Here is a 25822-nt window from a genome sequence, read left to right on the forward strand (position 1 = left end):
CTAGTCCTCTCTGAGCCAGGCTGTGCCCATTGGTGTGTCCAGCTGGATATCCCTGGGAGTCAGGGCCATTTCCAGAGTGTTCCCAAGTTAACACTCTTCTCTTTCAAATTGAGGGAAAATTGGCCAGGTGCGGTGACTCACACCTGTAATCCCAGCACTTTGGGAGGCCGAGGCAGGTAGATCACTTGAAGTCAGGAGTTTGAGACCAGCCCGGCCAACATGGTGAAACCCCATCTTTACTAAAAATACAAAAAAAAAAAAAAAAGCCAGGCATAGTGGCGCATGCCTGTAATCCCGGCTATTCAGGAGACTGAGGCACGAGAATCACTTGAACCTCGGAGGTGGAGGTTCCAGTGAGTGGAGATCGTGCCACAGCACTCCAGCCTAGGTGACAGAGCAAGACTCCATCTCAAAGAGATACATTAAAAATAAATAAATAAATTGAGGGGAAATGGACCTAACATAAAATCAGCCATTTAAAAGTGGATATTAAACACTGAATTAATGAAAATTTGGTGGAACATGATACATTGACATTGTTGTGCAGCCAGCAACCTCTATCTAGTTCTAAGCCATTTCTACCACCCTGAAAGGAAACCCTGTTTCCCCATTACTCCTCCTCCCTGCAATCCCTGGCAACCACTAATCTGCTTTCTGTCTTATGGATTTGCCTATTCTGGGCATTCCATCTAAAGGTGTAATCCGTATATTTCATAGAGACGGAAAGTAGATTAGTGGTTCCCGGGGGCTTGGGAAGAGGGGAACAGAGAGAGACTGTAACAGAGATGGGATTTCCTTTTAGGAGAATGAAGTGTCTTGGAAGTAGGTAGTGTACCGTGTACCAAATGCCATCAAATGGTACACCTCGTTTTTATTTTATTTTTATTTTTTTGAGACAGAGTCTCACTTTGTCATCCAGACTGGAGTGGAGTGGTGCAATCTGTGCTCACTGCAACCTCTGCCCCCAAGGGTCGAATGATTCTCGTGTCTTAGCCTCCTGAGTAGCTGGAAATACAGGTACATGCCACCACGCCTGGCTAATTTTTCTTTGCATCTTTATTATATATATATATATAAAATATATAATATTTTTTATATATATATATTTGTTTTTGATATGGAGTCTCGCTCTGTTGCCCAGGCTGGAGTGCAGTCGTGCGGTCTTGGCTCACTACAGCATCTGCCTCCCAGGTTCAAGCAGTTCTCCTGCCTCAGCCTCCTGAGTAGCTGGGACTATAGGTGCCCGCCACCACACCCAGCTAATTTTTGTATTTTTAGTTGAGACGTGGTTTCACCTTGTTGGCCAGGATGGTCTTGATCTCCTGACCTCGTGATCCAACCGCCTTGGCTTCCCAAAGTGCTGAGATTACAGGCATGAGCCACTGCACCTGGCCAATACTAAAATATTTTTATATTTTTATACTTTAATATTATGTGTATTTTATCACACAAAAAAGGCAGAGATTGGCAGAATAGATAAAAAACAAACCAAAAAACATGACCCAACTACTATATGGTGCTTGCAAGAGACACACTTAAGATTCAAAGACACAAATAGGGCCAGGCACGGTGGCATGCACCTGTAATCTCAGCTCTTTGGGAGGCTGAGGCAAGAGGATCACTTGAGCCCAGGAGTTGGTGATTGCAGTAAGCTCTGATCACTCCACTGCACTCCAGCCTGGGTGACAGAGTGAGATCCTGTCTCTGCGAAAAAAAGACAAGACACAAATAGTTTTAAAGTAAAATGATATAAAAAGATATTCCAGTGGGGCACAGTGGCTTACCCCTATAATCCCAACACTTTGGGAGGCTGAGGTGGGTGGATCACCTGAGGTCAGAAGTTCAAGACCAGCCTGACCAACATGGAGAAACCCGTCTTTACTAAAAATACAAAATTAGCCGGGTGTGGTGGCGCATGCCTGTAGTCCCAGCTACTCGGGAGGCTGAGGCAGGAAAATCGCTTGAACCCGGGAGGCGGAATTTGTAGTGAGCTGAGATCACGCCACCACACTCCAGCCTGGGCAACAAGAGCAAAACTCCATCTCAAAAAAATAAAAAAAGATATTCCTTGCAAGCAGTGACCAGAGGAGAGTGGGATCTTCTCAGACAAGATAGACTTTAAGACAAAAATTGTTACTAGAGGCAGGGCTGCCGGGGGTGGCCGAGGGCAAGTTATGAGAGCCTTGCAGGCAGGATGGGTGGATACCAGGATCCAAGGTGGCGACACCCCAGAGGCAGCTTGCCCCCTGGCCTGCCTTGATGGATGAAGGCTTCTAAAAAGCAGCTCAACAGGGCAACCCACCCAACTCACAAAAGGCACTCGTGGACAGGTTCAGACCTAGCTGTACAGCCTTCAGGACTGTGCGCCGCTGAGGAATGTCCCTGTCATTAGAGAATCTTGCCTTGTCCCAGCCTGATTGAAGTTGCCCAAGGTTCCCACAATGACCCATTGAAGGGGGTTGCCATGGCAGCTGGTTCTAGAATGGTGCAAACTGCATAGTTAACTGTCTGCACCCACCGACTAGTGAGGCTGCCCGGGGGTCGCCTGGCAAACATGTTTTACAATGTTCCTTTCGCGGGTCCCCGTCTGCCTCCTTCAGGCCTTGGTTTTTCTCCCCTGTAATGATAACCACTTGCAGCTGGCCTCACAGGAGAATACGAGGGATGATGTCAGCTGCTTGTTGTTGAAACTGTTTCGTCTAACCCTGTTTCCATAATATTGTGGGTCCAAGGCTTAGGGGATTTTTTAAAATTGTAGAAAACCTTTAATTTATTGGTCTTTTTGAGGGAATTAGATGCATCACCACTGCATTACAACTAAGCCATTAATCCTGCAGCTTCGTCAACATTAACTGGTTCACTTTCATGAAGCAATGGGGAATCAGTTCTTTCTACAGATGTTCAAGAGAAAGGATTGCCGGGTGCGGTGGCTCATGCCTGTAATCCCAGCACTTTGAGAGGCTGAGGTGGGAGGATCGCTTGAGCCCAGGAGTTAAGACCAGCCTGAGCAACATGGCAAGACTCCCTTTCTACCAAAAAATTTCAAAATTGGCTGGGCATGGTGGTGCGCCTGTAGTCCCAGGTACTCAGGAGGCTGAGGCAGGATTGCTTGAGCCTGGGAGGTGGAGGCTGCAGTGAGCTATTATTAATATTACAGCCTGGACAATGGAACAAGACTGTCTCAAACAAAAAAAAAAAAGAGAAAAGCCTTTTGAGAAGTGTGCAAGTTCTTTTATATATTTACAAAACCTTTATTCACTCTGTTAATTTTTTTTGTTTTTATTTTTAAAGCAGGGTCTCACTCTTTTGCCCTGGCTTGGGTGCAGTGGCACGATCTCAGCTCACTGCAGCCTCAACCTCCCGGGCTCAACCCTGGAGGCAATCCTACCACCTCAACCTCCTGAGTAGGTAGGACTACAGGCCTGTGCCACCACACTAGCTAATCTTTGTATTTTTTGTAGAGACAGGGTGTTGCCATGTTCCCCAGGCTGGTCTCAAACTCTTGGGCTCAAGTAATCCTCCCACTTCGGCCCAAAGTGCTGGAATTACAGGTTTAAGCCACTGCACCCACCCTCTGTTAACCTTTTATTTTTTATTTTTATTTTTTGAGATGGAGTCTCACTCTGTTGCCCAGGATGGAGGGCAGTGGCATGATCTTGTTGTACTGCAGCCTCTGCCTCCCAGGTTCAATCGATTCTCCTGCTTCAGCTTCCTGAGTAACTGGGATTACAAGCGAGCACCACCACACCCAGCTAATTTTCGTATTTTTAGTAGAGACGGGCATTCACCATGTTGGCCAGGCTGGTCTTGAATTCCCAAGCTCAGGTGATCCGCCCACCTCGGCCTCCCAAAGTGCTGGGATTACAGGCATGAGCCACCATGCCTGGCCTCCGTTGACTTTTAAATCATAACATTTGTCTTTAGTGGTAACTGCCAGGTGTGGTGGCTCACACCTGTAATCCCAGCACTTTTAGAGGCCGAGGCGGGCGGATCACCTGAGCTCAGGAGTTCAAGACCAGCCTGGCCAACATGGTGAAACCTCATCTCTACTAAAAATACAAAAATTAGCCACCAGTCGGGAGACTGAGACACGAGAATTGCTTGAACCTGGGAGGCAGAGGTTGCAGTGAGCCGAGATTGCAACACTGCACTCCAGCCTGGGAGACAAAATGAAACTCCATCTTAAAAAAAAAAAGAAGAAAAGATTAGTGGTAACTGGTTTTGCTTTGTTTTTAGCCTTAAAGTGTTTTTGGCTGGCTTTATGAAGTCCGTTCCTGGACTTCTGCCCTCCTAATTTGTTATTGGCCATTTTCAGACTTGGTTGGATACGTGCATACAGCTTCTGCAGCTCAGGTGATGCCATCTGCATGCACAGGCTCCAGGAAGTCCCTGGGAGAGGGATCCAGTCTAAGGGGGATGCTAACAACCTGTTGTTGCTTTCTTTATTTCTAAACTCCCTCCGCATTTTACTCCCCCAGGAACTACAAAGCACCTGCTGTATATTGCTCAGATTAAAATGATTTCACATTTAAATTGGATTTTAAGGCTGGGAGTGGTGGTTCACGCCTATAATCCCAGCACTTTGGGAGGCTGAGGCAGGAGGATCACCTGAGCTCAGGAGTTCCAGACCAGCCTGGCCAACATGGTGAAACCGTGTCTTTACTAAAAATACAAAAATTAGCTGGGCGTGGTGGCGCGTGCGTGTAGTCCCAGCCACTCGGGAGGCTGAGGCAGGAGAGTCGCTTGAACCTGAGAGGCAGAGATTTCGGTGAACCGAGATCGTGCCATTGCACTCCAGCCTTAGCAACAGAGCAAAACTCCATCTCAAAATTAATAAATAAATAAAATAAAAATAAAAATTGGATTTTCACTATTTTGTAACATTGCTTAAAGGTGTGGAAGACACTTTGGGGTGTTAGAGTACCAAGGTTGCTATAACTGCAGTAATGGTAACGAACACTCAGATGAGGTTGGTGTCACCTTCACAGAGTGTCGTGAAGTGCTGTCACATTCCTCGCTTCCATGGAGGGAAACATTAGCATTCCTATTTTCCAAAGTCCTGGATGTGACCGTGTAGACAAGTCTAGCTGCTTGTCTGAGGTGGTGTTTGCTTTAGCCCCTTTTTCAGGCTTCTTAAGGCCTTTGTAAGTACTGGGCCCTAGCTCAACCCCAGCATCCTTGAAGCCCTCGTGAGAGAGAGAGCGAGCAGGTTTGGACAAGCCCTGCTTCGAGGACTATGGCAGGGGTCAGCTTCTGGAAGGGCAGCTGTCGGGGACTCACTTTCCCTTGAATTCAGCACCATCTAAGCTCTGAATGTGGCCCAGTCACCCTGGGCAGAAAAAAGACCTCAGCCACTTTCCCCACAGCTCTCTCTCCTGCCCCTTCTGCCCCAGGACAGGAGTCCAGAGCGTGTCCCCCACATGTGAGGCAGCAGGTGGGTCTTGGGTGAGAAACCTCTTACTGCATATCACACGGAGGCGGAGGTTGTAATAAGGTGAGATGGCACCACTGCAATCTCCATGCGAGATGCATGGAGTCCCACTCTGTCATCCAGGCTGGAGTACGGTGGCACAGTCTTGGCTCACTGCAACCTCCACCTCCTGGGTTTAAGCGATTCTCGTGCCTCAGCCTCCCAAGTAGCTGAGATTACAGGTGCCTACCACCACGCCTAGCTAATTTTTGTATTTTTGGTAGAGACGGGGTTTTATCATGTTGGCCAGGCTGGTCTCGAACTCCTGACCTCAGGTGATCCACCCACTTTGGCCACCCGAGGCGCTGGGATTATAGGCATGAGCCACCACACCCGGCCTTGCTTCCACCTTTTGACTGTTATGAATATGTTGCTATAAGCATTCATGTACAAACTTTTGTTTTTAGGGACAAAGTCTTGCTCTGTTGCCCTGGCTGGAGTTCAGTGGTGCCATCATAGCTCACTGCAGCCTCAAACTCCTGATCTCAAGCAATCCTCCCACCTCTGCCTCCCAAGTTTCTGGGAATACAGGCGCTTGCCACCATGCCTGGCTAATTTTTACATTTTATGTAGAGATGTGGTCTTGCTGTGTTGCCCACACTGGTCTTGAACTCCTGGCCTCAAGCAGTCTTCCACCTTGGCCTCCAAAAGCAGTAGGATTACAGACGTGAGCTACCACGCCTGGCCCATGTGTGCAAGTTTTTGTATGGACCTATGTTTCCATTTCTTTTGGGAATATACCTAGGATTAGAATCGGTGATCATCTGGTATCTGTATAATCTTGTGAGGAGCTGCCACACTGACTTCTAAAATGGCTGCACAATTTACATTCCCACCAGCGGTGTATGAGAATTACAGTTTCTCCTTGTGATTAACAGCACTTACTATCTGACTTTTGATTCTGACCATCCTACAGAGTTTGAAGTGGTATCCCATTGTAGTTTTGATTTTCATTTCCCTGACGACGATGGACATTGAGCATCTTTTCTTTTTATGTGCTTATTGGCCATTTGCACATCGTCTTTGGAGTAATGTCTATTCAGATCTTTGCCCGTTTTTAATTGGGTTATTTGTATCATCCAGTTGTAAGAGTTCTTTATATATCCTGGATATATTGGGTCAGATATATGATTTGCAAAATGAGGTTTTCTCCCATTTTGTGGGTTTTATTTTCATTTTCTTGCTGGTGTCTTTTGAAGCACAAAAGGTTTTATTATGACTTGAATCTCTTCACTTGTTATAGGTTTATTCAGATTGTCTATTTCTTCTTGAGTCAGTTTGAATAGTTTGTGCCTTTCTAGAAATTTGTCCATTTCACCTAAATTATCTAATTTGTCTGCATGCAATTATTCATTAGTATTTCTTTATAATCCTTTTTATTTCTGTAGAGTCAATAGAATGTCCCCTCTTTCATTTCTGATTCTAATAATTTGAGTCTGATTCTTGGCCAATCTAGCTAAAAGTATGTCAATTTTGTTGACCTTTTCAATTAACCAGTGTTTAGTTTCATTGATTTTTCTCTACTATTTTTTTCATCCTCTGTTTCATTAATTTCACCATACTCTTTGTTATTTTCTTATGTCTATTTGTTTTAGGTTCAGTTTGCTTTTCTTTGTTCCAGTGTCTTAAGGTGGAAGTTTAAGTTATTGATTTAAGATCTTTCTTTATTAATATACTCACAGCAATGAATTTCTCTCTAATCACCACTTTAGCTGTATCCCATAAGTTCTGGTGTGTTGTGCTTTCATTTTAACTCATTTCAAACTAGTTTCTAATTTCTATTGTGATTTCTTCTTTGATATATTCCTTTTTTTTTTTTTTTTTTTTGAGACAGAGTCTTGCTCTGTCACCCAGGCTGGAGTGCAGTGGCCGGATCTCAGCTCACTGCAAGCTCCGCCTCCGGGGTTCACGCCATTCTCCTGCCTCAGCCTCCCGAGTAGCTGGGACTACAGGCGCCCGCCACCTCGCCCGGCTAGTTTTTTTGTACTTTTTAGTAGAGACAGGGTTTCACCGTATTCGCCAGGATGGTCTAGATCTCCTGACCTCGTGATCCGCCCGTCTTGGCCTCCCAAAGTCTTCTTTGATATATTTCTATTGTGATTTCTTCTTTGACATATTTGTTATTTAGTAGAATGTTTTTTAAATTTTTACATATTTGTGAATTTTCAATAGTTTCTTCCGTTGCTTTTTTTTTTTTTTTTTGAGACGAAGTCTTCCTCTGTCACCAGGATGGAATGCAATGGCATGACCTTGACTTACTACAACCTCTGCTCCTGGGTTCAAGCAATTCTCCTGCCTCAGCCTCCCGAGTAGCTGGGACTACAAGCACGCACCACCAGGCCCAGCTAATTTTTGTATTTTTAGTAGAGATGGGGTTTCACCATGTTGGCCAGGATGGTCTCAATCTCCTGACTTCATGATCTGCCCGCTGTGGCCTCCCAAAGTGCTGGGATTACAGGTGTGAGCCACCGTGCCCAGCCCGTTTTTGTTTTTTGTTTGTTTGTTTTAAGCCCTATCTGTGGGAGCCGTTGGCAATCCATGAACTGTTTTATTTTATTTTTGAATTATAGAGATCTCACTATGTTGCCCAGGCTGGTCTGGAACTCCTGAGCTCAGATGATACTCCTGCCTCAAGCTCCCAAAGTGCTGGGATTACAGGCATGAGCCACCATACCTGGCTCTTCTGTTGCTTTCTAATTTAATTCCATTGTGGTCAGTGTATGTGTTTTGCATAATTTCAGTCCTTTTGAAATTTGTTAAGGCTTGTTTTATGGCCTTACCATATGGTCTACCCTGGAGAGTGTTCTATGTGCACTTGAGAATAATATGTATTCTACCATTGTTGAGTGGGGTATTCTGTAAATATCTGTGACGTCTAGTTGGTTTATAGTATTGTTCACATCTTCTCTTTTCTTGCTGGCCTTTTGTTTTGTTAATTTTATTTATTTTTAGTGATAGGGTCTCCCTTTATTGCCCAGGCTGGTCTGGAACCCCTGGGCTCAAGCCATTCTTCCACCACAGCCTCCCAAAGTGCTGAGATTACAGGTGTGAGCCACTGAACCCAGCCTCTTGCTGTTCTTTTTTACTTTTACTTTCTTTGTGTGTGTGTGACAGGGTCTCACTCTGACCCAAGCTGGAGGGCAGTAGTGCAATCACAGCTTACTTCAGCCTCAACCTCCTGGGCTAGGGTGATCCTCCCATCTCATCCTCCCAAGGACCTGGGACTATAGGTACGCGCCACCATGCCTGTCTAATGTTGGTATTTTTTGAAGAGATGGGAGACCACTATGTTCCCCAGGCTGGTTTCAAACTCCTGGGCTCAAGTGATCCACCTGCCTCAGCGTCCCAAAGTGCTGGGATTAGAGGTGTGAGCCACTGCACCCAGGATACTGTTCTTTTTATCTTGGGTTTTGTTTTTTTGAGATGGGGTCTTATTCTGTCACACGGGCTGGAGAGCAGTGGCATGATCTTGGCTTGCTGCAGCCTCTGCCTCCCGGATTCAAGTGATCCTCCTACCTCTTGCCTCCCAAGTAGCTGGGATTACAAGCCAACACCACCACACTTGACTAATTTTTATATTTTTGGTAGAGACGGGGTTTCACCATGTTGGCCAGGCTGGTCTCAAACTCCTGACCTTGAGATTCACTGGCCTTAGCCTCCCAAAGTGCTGGGATTACAGGCGTGGGCCAGCGTGCTGGACCTTATCTTAGTTATTCTATTCATTATTGAAAATAGGATATTGAAGTCTTGAACTATTCTTGTGAATTAACTATTTCTCCTTTTGTAACTGAGTACCCCCATTTTTCTAAGAGAGTTTATTTTTAAAATTATTTTCTCTTCCTTTCTCCTTCCCCACTGCTCCCCACCTTCTACTTAGCCCTTTAGAAATGCAAAGAGAGGGCCGGGTGCGGTGGCTCACGCCTGTAATCCCAGCACTTTGGGAGGCCGAGACGGGCGGATCACGAGGTCAGGAGATCGAGACCATCCTGGCTAACATGATGAAACCCCGTCTCTACTAAATATAAAAAAAACTAGCCGGACGCGGTGGCTGCGCCTGTAGTCGCAGCTACTCGGGAGGCTGAGGCAGGAGAATGGCGGGAACCCGGGAGGCGGAGCTTGCAGTGAGCTGAGATCCGGCCACTGCACTCCAGCCTGGGCGACAGAGCGAGACTCCGTCTCAAAAAAAAAAAAAAAAAAAAAAAGAAATGCAAAGAGAGGCCTGGTGAGTTGGCTCATGCCTGTAATCCCAGCACTCTGGAAGACCGAGGTGGGCGGATCACTTGAGGTGACGAGTTTGAAATCAGCCTGGCCAACATGGTGAAACCTCATTAGAGGGGCATGGTGGCATGCCCCTGTAGTCCCAGCTACTTGCGAGGCTGAGGTGGGAGAATCACTTGAACCTGTGAGGTGAAGGTTGCCTGGGTGACAGAGTGAGACTCTGTCTCAAAAAAAAAAAAAGCAAAGATAGTCTTTGACCTGCCCCTTCACCAGTCACTCCCTACAGGGCAAGTTCATGTAACTCCTGGAGAGTTAAGAGACAGATTTAGAGACCAAAGCATGGCCCTTATAGGACTTTCACCTGGGAACTTTCACCCTCCAGGGGTTGCCCAGGAGCTCACACTCACCAGGAGGGCATGTTGAAAGCGTGCCCACTTGGCCACTTTTATAACTTACTTCTTCCCAGGAAGGTGCCAACTCAGCTGCCCAGTAGATAAGACATCAAGCTCACAAGGAGACCCCTACCCTTGCTGGCTGTATCCTCTACCTCTTAAAAGTGCCCACATTTTGCTCCAGAAGTGAAGCGGCATGTTTAAAGCCAGGGCGCTTTGCGACCCTTCCCCAAGCTAGCTTCAGAATAAATTCACTTTATTTTTGGTACCAGACCTTGCTCATGGTAACTGAACCCTGCAATGCAGCGAGCAACCGACATGCTTTTCAGTTACACTTTCAGTTCTGTCAGTGTTTCCTTCATGTATTTTATAAAGGGCTCTGTTGTTAAGTGCATGTATGTTTATAATTATTATATCTTCCAGATACATTGGCCCTCTGAGTGGAAAAAAACTCAGTTTCTTTCACACTACTCTCACAACATGCTTTTTTTTTTTTTTTTTTTTTTTTTTGAGGTAGAGACTCACTTTGTTGTCCAGTCTGGAGTGCAGTGGTGCGTTCTCGGCTCACTGCAGCCTCTGCCTCCCAGGTTCAAGTGATTCTCCTGCCCCAGCTTCCTGAGTAGCTGGGATTACAGGCACGCAACACCAGGCCCTGCTAAGTTTTTGTGTATTTTTAGTAGAAATGGGGTTTCACCACATTGGCCAGACTGATCTTGAACTCCTGGCCTTGTGTTCTGCCCCCCTCGGTCTCCCAAAGTGCTGGGATTATAGGCATGAGCCACCATGCCCAGCTCGTAACAGACTTCTGATACCAGATGTGTGAGGATTTCTCCCCACAGCAAGCAATCAGTTCTGCAGGCAGGCTGCTTCCCCTTTTGCCCTCCCAGAGCCAGGCTCCACATGAGCCTGAGAGATCCTTTAAAATTGTTAAGTATAGGCCAGATTCGGTGGCTCACACCTGTAATCCCAGCACTTTGGGAGGCTGACGCAGGTGGATCACCTGAGGTCAGGAATTCGAGACCAGCCTAAGCAACATGATGAAACCCCATCTCTACCAAAAAAATAAAAAATAAAATACAAAAAATTAGCTGGGCGTGGTGATGCACACACCTGTGGTTCCAGCTACTCAGAGGCTGAGGCAGGAGAATCACTTGAGCCCAGGAGGTGGAAGTTGCAGTGAGCTGGGATCGCGCCACTACACTCCAGCCTGGGCCACAGGGTGAGACTCCATCTTAGAAACAAAAAGCAAATGCATCCCTGTCTCTCCTGCTCCTGATCCTCCAGTGGCTCCTGCCCGGCGATGGGCTGTGCTTCCTCCCTGGCTGACATCTATCATACAAGAAAGGGTGAAATGCTTCATGATGAGTAACTCCTGGTTACTGGATATATTCAAATACAGAGTTGCCTCCTTCTCATCCAGGCCACTTGGAGATCAGAGCACTGTTGACTTTAATAGCATCTCCTGGCCCCCTTGTAGATTCCAGTCTAGGCTTGGGAGAGCCAGGAGGACCTCTTGAACAACAGCTATCATCAGATAGCTTCTGCACTTCACTTACCCTCTCCCCCAGCCATACCCGGCTTCACATTTTCTCCTCCTCTTTTGCAGTCAATGCAGACCCTGCAGGACTTGCTCACTGATCTCCATGCACTCCAGGTCACCATCAAAGCCCTTAGGAAGGAAGTGGACATGCTAAAGAACATGCTTGACAAGGTAGGCCCTCCCCGTCATCCTCCGTGCCAGCTGCGTCGCTCAGGCCTCTGGGGGTTGGAGCAATGAGGAAAATCTAGGAAGCTTACTCTTAGGCCAAGAGTGCAACTGTGAGGGCATACTCACATGGCCCCTCCAATTGGCCAGTGCCACTGACCTCTCTGTGACCCCTCCGTGCTTTCTTTTCTTTCTTTTTTTTTTTTTTTTTAAGACGGAGTCCCACTGTGTTGCCCAGGCTGGAGTGCAATAGCGTGATCTCAGCTCACTGCAACCTCTGCCTCCTGGGTTCAAGTGATTCTCCGCCTCCTCTTCCTGAGTAGCTGGGATTACAGGCGCACACCACCACACCTGGCTAATTTTTGTATTTTTAGTAGAGACAGGGGTTCACCATGTTGGCCAGGCTGGTCTCGAACTTCTGACCTCGTGATCCACCCACCTCAGCCTCCCAAAGTGCTGGGATTACTGGTGTGAGCCACCACACCCGGCTGACCCCTCCATGCTTTCTACCCCACCGTGTTAAAACGTTAGTTATAAGTGACAGAAGTCAAGTTCATCCTGGATTAGGCAAAATAAGGGATTTATTGTCTCATTTACTAAAAGGTCCAGGGACGGCCAGATCTAGGTACTCATGCAATACTGACATCTCTCAGTGAAGCTTTCCTCCCAGTTGGCTTCATTCTCAGGCAGGCGCTCCCCAAGTTTTGGCAACACCAGACTTATATTCCACCAACTTAGCAAAAAGAAAACCTCTTCCCCTTCTGGAAAGCTCTGTCCACATGGAAAGTGGAATAATCGTAATAGTGCAGGCATACATACAAGCTCCTTCTGTAGCCAAAAACCATCAGCCAAGTATGTTCTAATACCCTACCATGCATGGAAGTCCCTGAGCCATGAGGCAGCTGTCCCTGTCACAACTGATGAGTCACAGCTGGGGTTGGAAGCCAGGTCTCCACACCCCCAGGTTTAACAACTTTCCCCAAATAGTATAATTTTCTGTACTGTCCCGGCTTCACAGATCAGGGCCTGTATTTGCTCATCGTGGCAACTGTGGGAGCTTCAGTCATGGGCTGGATGGCTCCCATCTAAGCAGGCAGAGCGCTAGAGTTGCATCATGAGCTACTCCAAAGGGCCCCTTAGACAAAGCTGTTAGAAAAACAGTGCCTTCTCGGCCGGGCCTGGTGTCTCACGCCTGTCATCCCAGCACTTTGGGAGGCCGAGGCAGGCGGATCACCTGAGTTCAGGAGTTCGAGACCAGCCTGGCCAACATGGTGAAACCCCTGTCTCAACTAAAAATACAAAAATTAGCCGGGTATGGTTGCGGGCACCTTTAACACCAGCTACTTGGGAGGCTGAGGTATGAGAATCACTTGAACCCAGAAGGCAGAGATTGTAGTGAGTCAAGATTGTGCCACTGCACTCCATCCTGGGTGACAGAGCAAGACTCTGTCTCAAAAAAAAAAACAAAAGGGTTGGGGGAGCCGGGCGTGGTGGCTCACGCCTGTAATCCCAGCATTTTAGGAGGCCGAGGTGGGCGGATCACAAGGTCAGGAGATCGAGACCATCCTGGCTAACACGGCAAAACCCCATCTCTACTAAAAATACAAAAAATTAGCCAGGCATGGTGGTACGCGCCTGTAGTCCCAGCTACTCGGAGGCTGAGGCAGGAGAATGGCATGAACCCAGGAGGCAGAGCTTGCAGTGAGCCGAGATCGCGCCACTGCACTCCAGCCTGGGCGACAAAGCGAAACTCTGTCTCAAAAAAAAAAAAAAAGAAAAGAAAAGAAAAACAATGCCTTATTGGCCTGTCTCTTGGAGGTGTTTTTTGTTTTGTTTTGTTTTTTTTTTTTTTATGAGACGGAGTCTTGTTCTGTCACCCAGGCTGGAGTGCAGTGGCATGATCTCAGCTCACTGCAACATCTGCCTCCCGGGTTCAAGTGATTCTCCTGCCTCAGCCTCCTGAGTAGCTGGGATTACAGGTGCGAGCCACCACGCCTGGCTAATTTTTGTATTTGTAGTGGAGACAGGGGCTTCACCACATTGGTCTGGCTGGTCTTGAACTCCTGAACTCGTGATCCACCCCCCTCAGCCTACCAAAGTTCTGGAATCACAGGCATGAGCCACTGTGCCCGGCCCTCTTGCAGATTCTTAATGTGCTTTTGCTCATTCAACACTCTGGGAAGTCCTGCAATATAGAAACCTGTTGAAATGCTATTTATTTATTTATGAGACAAAGTCTCACTCTGTTGCCCAGGCTGGAGTGCAATGGCACAATCTCAGCTCACTGCAACGTCTGCCTCCTGGGTTCAAGTGATTCTCCTGTCTCAGCCTCCCGATAGCTGGGATTACAGGCTCACGCCATCAGGCCCAGCTAATTTTTGTCTTTTTCCTAGAGGCGGTGTTTCACCATGTTGGCCAGGCTGCTCTCGAACTCCTGACCTCAAGTGATCCAACCACCTTGACCTCTGAAAGTGCTGGGATTACAACATGAGACACTGTGCCTGGCCTGACATGCTTTTAAGCCCAGCATTTCCCAAACTTGTTTGCCCATGGAGCCCTTTCCCACTCCCTGGGAAGCACTGGGTTTGGAACCTGTTCTTCCTTCTCAAGCTGTTAGTCACCTAGAGCTGCGGGAAAAGGCAGGGGTGGGACAGAACCTGGACCCCCAGTCCATAGACTCAGTTCCTTTGACAGGTACACCCAGAAAGAATGGATATCTTCGCTGAAGACGTCAAAATACAGAACCGGAAGATGATCGCACTGCAGCAGGAAGTGGTGAGGCCCACTCCTCCCGTGTCCTGGGTGCTGAGGGTAGGGAGGATCAAGAAGAAGAACGCAGCCTGGAAAGGTTTCTTTGCAGGTGTGGGGGGCACTGCTCCCTCCAGGCTCACACCCTTCATTTTCTACCCCTACCCTGCAGGCTTCTCTCCAGAATAAGTTTCAAACCATCCCCAAAACCGAGGACATGGTGCTCTGGAGTGGCCTCCATGAGGCCATGTTCACCTCGGTGAGTGAGGAAGGAAGGCGAGGTTAGCAGGAGGCTGAGGAGCGGGCGGACGGCTGAGAGTGGGAGGTGGGGATGGAAGCCAGCCGAGCCCCTCGGCCCCCTCTTCTGCAGGAAATTGGTTCATCACAGCTGGACCTGTGGCAGTCCATGGATCAGCTCCCAGAGGCTGCCCTGGCCCAGACCACCGAGTACCTTGAAGCGACTCGTGCCATCCAGGTCTCCGAGCCTGTCCAAAACCCCCAGCTGCTGCAGACTGTCTGGCATTACGAGGTCCCAGAGCTCCTCCCGGAGGACTCATCATCTGCCCAAGCAGTTTCTCTCAGCAGTGCCCAGGAGCCAGCGCAGCCTCTGGCCCTCACACCTGAGTCCGCACCTGGGCGCACAACTGCATTTGCACCTGGGCTTGCACCTGGGACTGAATCTGTGCCAGGGCTAGAGCTGGGGCTGGAGCTGGAGCCTGTGCCTGCCCTGGGGCCTGTCCCAGGGCCCACTGTGGCACCTGGGTCCTTGCCAGCACCTTGGCCTGTGCTTGGACCTGCGCCTGCCCCAGGTGCCCAGCCTCCACCACCGGGAGGCTGGCCTGCATTCCCAAGACGCTGGCCTCTTCCCCAAGGCTGGCCCAGGATGGGCTCTTGGCCTTTGTGGGACTTAGGTGTCCTGCGGCCAACTCAGCCTCAACCCTCCAGGGCCCCACCACCAGCCACCGAGTTTGCCTCAGCGTGGCCTCGACCACTCCAGCCATATCAGTCTCGCCAGGGAGAAGACCTCCAGCTCACAGCTATCCAAGAAAAGGGGGAGGAAAATGATGTCCCCAGCCTGAGGGGCCTCCAGGAGAGGGCCCGCAAGGATGGGGCCCCCAAGGATAGAACTCGCAAGGATGGGGTTCCCAAAGATAGAGGCGGCAAGGATGTGGACCCCAAGGATAGAGGTGGCAAGGATGGGGCCCCCAAGGATAGAGGTGGCAAGGATGGGGCCCCCAAGGATAGAGCTCACAAGGATGAGGTCCCCAAAGATAGAGGTGTCAAGGACGGGGCCCCCAAGGATAGAGTTGGCAAGGATGGGGACCCCAAGGAAGCACAGCTTAAGGCTCCCCGGTCTGCCCTTCACCGGCTGAAAACCACTGCTGCCATTGCCGCTGCCGCTGCCGCAGCCTATGCAGCCGCCGCATCCTCCGCGGCGCAGACAGCCAAGGTTGCTGCCAAGTTGGTCAAGGACTCCCCAGCCACCAAAATGGCCACCATTGCAACAGACACGGCTGCAGCTGGGCCCCTAGGGGTCTTTGCAGATGTCCTGGGTGCAGGGCCTTCCCGGGGAGCCACAGAATCCCAGGCCTTGGGCGATGATTCCGAAATCTACTACGAAATCCTTTCTCCCTCCTACTCTGCTGCCAGCATCAGTCCTGATACAGCCCTGTCCCAGGCCATGGTGGCTGCCAAGCAGGCCACAAGCCCTGAAGACAAGAAGAGGGCTGTCAGGTATTCCATGAGCCACATGGCCCAGATACCTGTCAAACACGACTCCCTGAAAGAAGAGTTTGCCCAGCTGTCCTTCAACCTGAACCAGCGCTTGAGTTATCTAGGTAGGCCTGGTCTGGCCCTGGGAGGGGCACAAGGGAGTGGGGCTCTCCCTGCAGCCTTTGAGAAGTACCTCCTGTCCTTCATCGGGCTGCACTGACAAAATCTACATTCCACCATTAGCCATTCATTCCTTTGCCTAAGCATTTGGCTCTTACGAGTCTATTCTTTTCTCTTGAATGTACAGTGAGGTCTTTCTCTTGAATGTACAGTGAATGTTAGGGTCTAAAGTTGGCAATTGAGGAAAATGGCATGCCAAAATTAGTCTCCAAAACTCTTGTGGCCAGGCGTGGTGGCTCATGCCTGTGATCCCAGCACTTTGGGAGGCTGAGGTGGGCGGATCACCTGAGACCACGAGTTCAAGATAAGCCTGACCAACATGGAGAAACCCCGTCTCTACTAAAAATAAAAAATTTGTCGGGCATGGTGGCACATGCCTTTAACCCCAGCTACTCGGGAGGCTGAGGCAGGAGAATCACTTGAACCTGGGAGGCAGAGGTTGCAGTGAGCCAAGATTACGCCACTGCACTCCAGCCTGGGTGACAGCACGAGACTCTGTCTCAAAAAATAAATTAAAAAATAATAAGTAAATAAATAAATAAAAAGGTAACACCAGCTGAAAGGCCCAGTACATTTCCACTGGGCAGTGCTGCCTGAGATGCTCCATAAGAGAAGCAGCTGGAGCCCAGCAGAAACATCTTCCTCCATCCAAGTCCTCAGCAGCCACCCTGTCCTCTGCTTTCAGCCAATATGGGAGGCTCTGCCAGCCTTGGGACAACAGTGGACATGTTGCAAGAAAAGATTAGCAGCCTCCAGAAATCCAAGCTGAAGGTTAGTGTCTCTGGCAAAGGGCTTTTGAGGCAATTATGGCTTGAGGTGAGATGACAGAAGACTCTTTGACTCCGCCACCCTCCCAGGTGCAGCTGCGTTCTGTAGCAAAAGAGGCTGGGGGGAATTGAGCTGGCCACGAAGGCAGCTGCTGCCTTGCAAAGCGGATCCACTGGTGCGGGGGGCCCGGCAGGGGCTGCACGGTTCTCCTGTGTCTCAGGTGGCTGTTCAGATGGCAGGTGGGGCCAGTGCGGTAGCTCACGCCTGTAATCCCAACGCTTTAGGAGGCTGAGGCAGGCAGATCACTTGAGCTCAGGAGTTCAAGACCAGCCTGGGCAACATAGTGAGATCCCTTCTCTACGAAAAAATACAAAAATTATCCAGGCATGGTGGTGTGTGGCTATAGTCCCAACTACTCAGGTGGCTGAGGTGTGAGGATCACTTGAGCCTGGGAAGTGGAGGCTACAGTGAGCCAAGATCATGCCACTGCACTCCAGCCTGGGTGACAGAGCAAGGCCCTGTCTAAAAAAAAAAAAAAAAGGCAGGTAGAAGGCACCCTGGTCTGATACCTTCTTTTTTTTTTTTTTTTTTTTTTTTTTTGAGATGGAATCTCACTTTGTCGTCATCCAGGCCAAAGTACAGTGGCGGAATCTCAGCTCACTGCAACCTCTGCCTTCTGGGTTCAAGCGATTATCCTGCCTCAGCCTCCTGAGTAGCTGGGATTACAGGGGCCCACCACTACACCCGGCTAATTTTTGTATTTTTTGTAGAGACTGGTTTTGCCATGTTGGGCAGGCTGGTCTCGAACTCCTGACCTCAGTTGATCTACCCACCTCAGCCTCCCAAAGTGCTAGGATTACAGGCATGAGCCACTGCGCCCAGCCTGGCCTGGTACATTCTTCTTGGCCTCACCCCTCCCTCAGGCCCCTTCCCGGCCATGGTGACCACAGAGGCCTGGGGTGTCTGTGTCTCCCCCTTTTAGGAGGAAGAACTTAAGATAATTTGGGGCAACCAAATACAGGCAATGAAGGATAGCTACGTCACTTTGGACAAGGCAGTGGAGAAGCTGGAGATTCGCGTGGATGAGTTCAAGGTTAGGAGGCCTGGGGGGCTGGAGAAGGGCTGGCAAGGGGAGAATTCCTCATCCAGACCTTCCGACCCTTCCCAAAGGTTCTGCACGAGGTGGGGATGCACTTGAGGCTGGGAAGCGGTGAGACTTTACTGGCATTTTACTGTGTGTAAATTATATTTCAATGAAAAGCAAACGAATCCCACCACCACCCCCCATCCATATAAACAGTAGGGCCTGGACACTGTTTGTCTTTTTGACCACTGTGTCACCTGCCCCTGGAAGGGTAGGGGTAGCGAAGGCCCCATCACATTTGCTGAGTGACTCAATGAATGATTAAGAGAACTTCTTGTGCCAACTGTTATGTTCTTACATTTCCCTGAGCCAAGTGGTAGAAATATTTACTGACTTTTTGGGCTGGGTGGTAAAAATTTAAAAATGATAATAACAAAAAAAATATTTAGGCTGGGTGCGGTGGCTCACATCTGTAATCACAGCACTTTGGGAAGCTGAAGTGGGAGGATCACTAGAGACCAGGAGTTTGAGAAAGGGTAACACAGGGAAACCCCATCTCTACAAAAATAAACAAATTAGCTGGGACTGGGCACGGTGGCTCATGCCTATAATCCCAGCACTTTGGGAGACCGAGGCGGGTGGATCACTAGAGGTTAGGAGTTTGAGACTAGCCTGGCCAACATGGTGAAACCCCGTCTCTTCTAAAAAAATACAAAATTAGGCCAGGCGCAGTGGCTCACGCCTATAATCCCAGCACTTTGGGAGGCTGAGGTGGGCGGATCATCTGAGGTTGGGAGTTCAAGACCAGCCTGACCAACGTGGAGAAACCCTGTCTTTACTAAAAATACAAAATTAGCCAGGCATGGTGGCACATGCCTGTAATCCCAGTTACTCGGGAGGCCGAGGCAGGAGAATCGCTTGAACTGGGTAGGCAGAGGTTGCAGTGAGCCCAGATCGTGCCATTGCACTCCAGCCTGGGTAACAAGAACAAAACTCTGTCTAAAAAAAAATAATAATAATACAACATTAGCTGGGTGTAGTGGCACACACCTGTAATCCCAGCTACTTGGGAGATGAGGCAGGAGAATCGCTTGAACCCAGGAGGCAGAGGTTGCAGTGAGCCAAGATTGCGCCATTGCACTCCAGCCTGGGGAACAGAGTGAGACTCTCTCAAAAAACAAACAAACAAACAAAAACTAGCTGGATGTGGTGGTGGCTCATACCTGTGATCCTAGTGCTTTGGGTGCAGTGACTCACACCTGTAATGAGGGAGGATTGCTTGATGCCAGGAGTTCAAGACTTGGCCAACAGAAGAAAACTCTGTCTCTACAAAAAAAAAGTTATAAAATTAGCCAGGTGTGGTGGCACATGCCTGTAGCTGGGATGCTGAGGGGGGAGGATTGCTTCAGTGTGGGAGGTTGAGGCTGCAGTGAGCTATGACTGCATCACTGACTCCAGCCTGGGTGACACAGAAAGACCCTGTCTCAAAAAAAGAAAACAAAGCAAAAAGCAAAAAGCAAAAAACTCACCAAGGGCTGGGAGCAGTGGCTCACACCTGTAATCCCAGCACTTTGGGAGGCCGAGGCAGGCGGATCACCTGAGGTCAGGAGTTCGAGACCAGCCTGGCCAACATGGTGAAATCCCGACTCTACTAAAAATACAAAAATTAGCTGGGCAGGGTGGTGGGTGCCTGTAATCCCAGCTACTCAGTTGGCTGAGGCAGGAGAATCACTTGAACCCAGGAGGTGGAGGTTGCAGTGAGCCAAGAATGCGCCATTACACTCTAGCCTGGGCGACAAGAGCGAGACTCGGTCTCAAAAAATAAATGAATAAATAGCAACCCACCAAGGTTGTTTCCATGAAGTCTTCCAAGTCAGGGGGCTGTTGCTGGGATGCACCGGGGTGTGCTAGGGGAAAAGGGACCAAGGAGACCCATGGCGTATGGCTGCCGCCAAGGTCGGCACACTATAATCAGGCTGGGACCCACTTGAGGCAGCCTCGAATGGAAAAGAACTCATTAAAGGGGAACCAATTCACAGCCTATGAAGTGGGGGTGGACAGGAGGGTTGGCTGTCTCTGGAGATGCTGGGCCGAGTGTGGGTGGACTACACGCAGGAGTACGTGCTCAGACTGTGCACCACTGGCCAGGAACCAGGTTTCCTGCCAACACTGCTCTTCAGAGAGGCCCAGGCCACCACGTCCTGGGGTCATCTTGGTGCCCTTTCTCCATGGAGCTGGAGCCAATTCCATTCAGCATGTCCAGCGTGCACCCAGCATGGGGGTAAGCGGGGACTGCAGTGTCTGCTTGTGTGTCCATAGCTGTCACTTGTTAGAAAGACTCTGAAGCTGATGAAGGCCTGCCAAGTGTGCCAAAACAGAGCACGTCCCTGGTCCCAGGACCCTTGTCCCGGCTTCCTGGCTCTTGTGCTATCAAGATTTCATTGCTGGCTAGGCGCAGTGGCTTACGCCTATAATCCCAGCACTTTGGAAGGCTGAGGCGGGCGGATCACCTGAGGTCAGGAGTTCAAGACCAACCTGGCCAACATGATGAAAACCCATCTCTACTAAAAATACAAAAAAATTAGTTGGGCGCAGTTGCAGGCACCTGTAATCCCAGCTACTTGGGAGGCTGAGGCAGGAGAAGTGCTTGAACCTGGAGGCGGAGGTTTCAGTGAGCTGAGATTGTGCCATTGCACTCCAGCCTGGGCAACAAGAGCGAGACTCCATCTTGGGAAAAATCTCAGCATTTGGGAGGCCAAGGCAGGAGGATCCCTTGGGGCCAGGACTTCAGGACCAGCCTGGACAACATGGCAAGGCCCCATCGCTAAAAAAAATAAAAAGATTAGCCAGATGTGGCAGCATATGCCTGTAGTCCCAGCTACTAGGGAGGCTGAGGCAGGAGAATCACTTGAACCCAGGAGGTGAAGGTTGCAGTGAGCTGAGATCATACCACTGCACTGCAACCTGGGTGACAGAGTGAGACTCTGTCTCAAAAACTAAACTAAACTAAAATAAAATCTTACGATTTTGAACCACACAAATGGTTTGTATTACCAATAGTTAAAGAAGAAAAAAAAATGTAGAACTAGTGTAGGAATAGGCAGATCAATAGGCCAAGAAGGCTGGGCACGGTGGCTCCCACTTGTAATTCTAGCACTTTGGGAGGCCGACATGGGTGGATCACTTGAGGTCAGGAGTTTGAGACAAGCCTGGTGAACATGGCGAAACCTTGTCTCTACTGAAAATACAAAAAAAATTAGCCGGGCATGGTGGCACATGCCTGTAATCCTAGTTATTTGGGAGGCTGAGGCAGGAGAATTGCTTGAGCCCAGGAGGCAGAGAGTGCAGTGAGCCAAGATCCCACCACTGCACTCCAGCCTGGGTGAGAAAGTGAGACTCCATCTCAAAAAAAAAAAAAAAAGAAAAAGAAAAAGAAAAAAGGCCAAGAAGACCAGATGTAAGATTACAAGAACTTAGCATATGACCACTACAGGAAGGATGGATTACTCCACAACTCGTGTTAGGAAAACCATTTCGAGGAATAACAGTAACTCTTAGGTCCGATAGCAATCCTCTAGATGACAAATGCAGGATGGGAGCGAGATCCCATGACTGTGTCTCTGTCTTTCTCTCTACCATGTGACTTACATGTAAGACTTAGGTTTCCCAGTGTCGCCTGGGGTCTTGCTCTGTCACCCAGACTGGAGTGCAGTGGCCTAATCACAGCTCACTGCAGCCTTGAGCTCCTAGGCTCAAGTGATCCTCCCACCTTGGCCTCCTGAGTAGCTGGGACTACAGGTGCGTGCCACCATGCCTGGCTAATTTTTTTTTTTTTTTTTTGAGATGGAGTCTCGCTCTGTTGCCCAGGCTAGAGTGCAGTGGCGCAATCTCGGCTCACTGTAACCTCCACTTCCTGGGTTCAAGTGATTCTTCTGCCTCAGCCTCCTGAGCAGCTGGGACTACATGCGTGTGCCACCATGCCTAGTTAATTTTTGTGGGTTTTGTTTTTGTTTTTGTTTGAGATGGAGTTTCACTCTGTTGCCCAGGCTGGAGTGCAGTGGTGCAATCTCAGCTCACTGCAACCTCCGCCTCCCGGGTTCAAGCGATTCTCCTGCCTCAGCCTCCCAAGTAGCTGGGATGACAGGCGTGTGCCACCACACTCATCTAATTTTTTATTTTGAGTAGAGACAGGGTTTCACCATGTTGGCCAGGCTGGTCTCGAACTCCTGACCTCAGGTGATTTGCCCCCACCTCGGCCTCTCAAAGTGCTGGGATTACAGGCGTGAGCCACTGCGCCCTGCCAAATTTGTGTATTTTTAGTAGAAATGGGGTTTCACCATGATGGCCAGGCTGGTCTCGAACTCCTGACCTCAAGTGATCCGCCCACCTCAGCCTCCCAAAGTGCTGGGATTACAGGCATTAGCCACCGCGCCCAGCCAAAATAACAAGATTATAAAACATGAATATAGCCTGGCATGGTGGCCTGCACCTGTATTCCCAGCTACCGGGGAGGCTGAGGTGGAAGGATCACTGGAGCTTGGGAGGTGGAAGTTGCAGTGAGCCGAGCTCACACCACTGCGTTCCAGCCTAGGTGACAGACGGAGACCCTGTCTCAAGAAATTAAAATAAAAAGCATAAATAAGGCCAGGTTTGATGTCTCCTATAATCCCAGCACTTTGGGAGGCTGAAGTGGGACGATCCTTTGAGCCTAGGAGTTCCAGACCAGCCTGAGGCAACATGGTGAGACAGACCCCTGTCTCTGAAAAAAAAAAAAAAAAAAGGCCAGGTGGGTGGTGTCACCTGCAGTCCCAGCTCCTCCGGAAGCTGAGGCAGGAGGCTTGCTTGAGCCTGGGAGGTTGTGAGCTGTGAGCTGTGATCATGCCACTTTACTCCAGCCTGAGTGACAGAGCAAGAGCCTGCCTCAAAAAATAAAAATAAAATAAATTAAAATAAAGAGAAGGAAACAAGAGACTCCAGCAGAGAAACTAGCCCAAGCCTGCTGGGCTGGGAGGTGGCCCGGTGTGCGTGCAGTTCAGAGCCCAGGCTTGGGAATAGACGTTTCCTGGGTTTGAATCCTGATTCTGCCACCTGCTGGTTGGATCAGTTCCCTGCGGTTGCTGCGGCCAATCACTCTCAGGGGTTCTGGAGGCGGGAATTCTGAAATCAAGGTGTCATAGACTGTTCCACCTGAAGGCTCTAGAGGAGCCCCCTCGCCTCTCCCAGCTTCTCGTGGCTCAAGGTGTCCCTTGGCTTTGGAGCAACTTGGATGGAGGCTGGGGCCATTATTCTAAGTGAAGCAACTCAGGAGTGGAAAGCAAAGACTGCATGTTCTCACTTGTAAGTGAGCTAAGCCATGGGTATGCAAACACAGAGCGGGATAATGGACACAGGAGATTCAGGATAATAGAGAGAGGGGGAAGGATAGAAAACTACATATTGGAACCAGGCACGGTGGCTCACACCTGTAATCCCAGCAGTTTGGGAGGCTGAGGCAGGCAAATCATTTGAGGTCAGGAGTTCAAGACCAGCCTGGCCAACATGGTGAAACCCCGTCTCTACTAAAAATACAAAAATTAGCCAGGCATGGTGTTGGGTGCCAGTGACCCCAACTACTCAGGAGGCTGAGGTGGGATAATCTCTTTTTTTGTTCTTTTTTTTTTTTTTTTTTGAGACGGAGTCTCACTCTGTCGCCCAGGCTGGAGTGCAGTGGTGCGATCTTGGTTCACTGCAAGCTCCGCCTCCCAGGTTCATGCCATTCTCCTGCCTCAGCCTCCCAATTAGCTGGGACTACAGGTGCCTGCCACCATGTCCGGCTAAATTTTTGTATTTTTTTTTTTAGTAGAGACGGGGTTTCACCGTGTTAGCCAGGGTGATCTTGATCTCCTGACCTCGTGATCCACCCACCTCAGCCTCCCAAAGTGCTGGGATTACAGGCGTGAGCCACCGCGCTGGGCCAGGTGGGAGGATCTCTTGAACCCTGGAGGCGGAGGTTGCAGTGAGCCGAGATGGTGCCACTGCACTCCAGCCTGGGTGACAGAGCAGATTCTGTAAAAAACAAGCAAACAAAAAAACAAGTTAAAGATACCCATTCACTTCTGTTGACACCCCAGTGGCCACACTAAGCCATAAGGGAGGCTGTGAAATGGAGTCTTGATTCGGGGCAGCTGGGTTCCAGCTGAAAGTCCAGAGTTCCGTTCGTAAGCGTGAGAGGGAGACGCGACAGGAAGAGAGAAATAGAAGCCTGTTTGCAGCTTTGCAGGAACCGTGGCCCGACCCTCTGGGGAGCAGCTGCTGCTCCTATTACAAGGGGGATCCAGTAATTGGAGAGAGGGTGGAATTCATGGGGGCAGTTGGTTCTTTGTGGAGTTGTGAGGATGGGACCTGAGGTTTTCCCCTAACACTTGGGCACAGTGTATGAGGCTATGATAAGTTGATAGTAGACTGGAATTCCTGCTGGGACCCCAGGACAGATCAGAAGTGATGAACATGCCTTAAACATTCCAGGGAGTGAAATTGTCCACATTGGTTTGGGTCCAACTCCCCATGGAGGAAGGTTCCTATGACACCACCTCTAAGGGGACAGCTTGTCCCAAGTCGCATGTTCCTTCCCTTCTCATCTGGGCACCTGGAGCCCTTGAGCCTGCGTCTTCTAACGCCCACGCCCACCTACCTGCTGTCCGTACGGCCCGCTGTGCCTCCCCAGCACATGGCAGTGGTAGAGGTGGGAGGTTGGTATTTTATCCTCAAGGCTCTCTAGGATGGCAGACATGCCTGTGCTTCTGTTCTTAGACTCTTCAGGCTCAAATCAGAAGACTGGAAATGAACAAGGTGAATAAGAGCACGATGGAGGAGGAGCTGAGAGAAGTGAGTGAGCAGAGGTTCCTCTGCCTTGCCTACTCCCCTACCCAGGGAAACGGAGCCATCCAGGTGAAGCCCACCAGACAGCCTTCCAGAATTTCCCTCCCTCTTTGTTCATATTGAAAACAGGAGTCAGCTGGGAGTGGTGGCTCATGCCTGTAATCCCAGCAATTTGGGAGGCCAAGGCGGGTGGATCACCTGAGGTCAGGAGTTCGAGACCAGCCTGGCCAACATGATGAAACTCCGTCTCTACTAAAAATACAAAAAATTAGCCAGGCATGGTGGCAGGTAACTGTAATCCCAGCTACTTGGGAGGCTGAGGCAGCAGAATCGCTTGAACCTGGGGGGTAGAGGTTGCAGTGAACCGAGATTGTGCCATTGCACTCCAGCCTGGGTGACAAGAGCAAAAACTCCGTCTAAAAAAAAAAAAAAGAAAGAAAGAAAAGAAAAAAGAGTCACATCAACTCCCATTTTCAGCAATTGAGGATTATTAACACTTCTATTTGAACTTGAAAATCATACATCAGCTGTGCATAGGGTGGCTCATTCCTGTAATCCCAGCACTTTGGGAGGCCAAGATGATAGGATCACTTGAGGCCGGGAGTTTGAGAACAGCCTGGGAAACATAGCAAAATCACAACTCTACAAAAAAAATTTAAAAATTAGCCGGGCATGGTGGAACATAC

General features: G+C 49.4%; 1 protein-coding gene across 1 annotated transcript in view; it reads left to right on the forward strand.

Moving 5' to 3' along the window:
* The window catches only part of C5H16orf96 (chromosome 5 C16orf96 homolog), a 41954-nt gene that overhangs the window by 3112 nt on the left and 13020 nt on the right, over nt 1-25822 (forward strand). The window contains exons 2-8 of the mRNA XM_037989895.2: nt 11687-11791; nt 14480-14560; nt 14706-14792; nt 14904-16371; nt 17112-17197; nt 18177-18287; nt 25068-25142. Coding sequence (XP_037845823.2) covers nt 11687-11791; nt 14480-14560; nt 14706-14792; nt 14904-16371; nt 17112-17197; nt 18177-18287; nt 25068-25142 — 2013 coding nt within the window. The remainder of the gene's footprint in view (nt 1-11686; nt 11792-14479; nt 14561-14705; nt 14793-14903; nt 16372-17111; nt 17198-18176; nt 18288-25067; nt 25143-25822) is intronic.

The sequence above is a fragment of the Chlorocebus sabaeus genome, chromosome 5 (assembly GCF_047675955.1).
Source record: "Chlorocebus sabaeus isolate Y175 chromosome 5, mChlSab1.0.hap1, whole genome shotgun sequence".
In the NCBI taxonomy this organism is placed as follows: domain Eukaryota; kingdom Metazoa; phylum Chordata; class Mammalia; order Primates; family Cercopithecidae; genus Chlorocebus; species Chlorocebus sabaeus.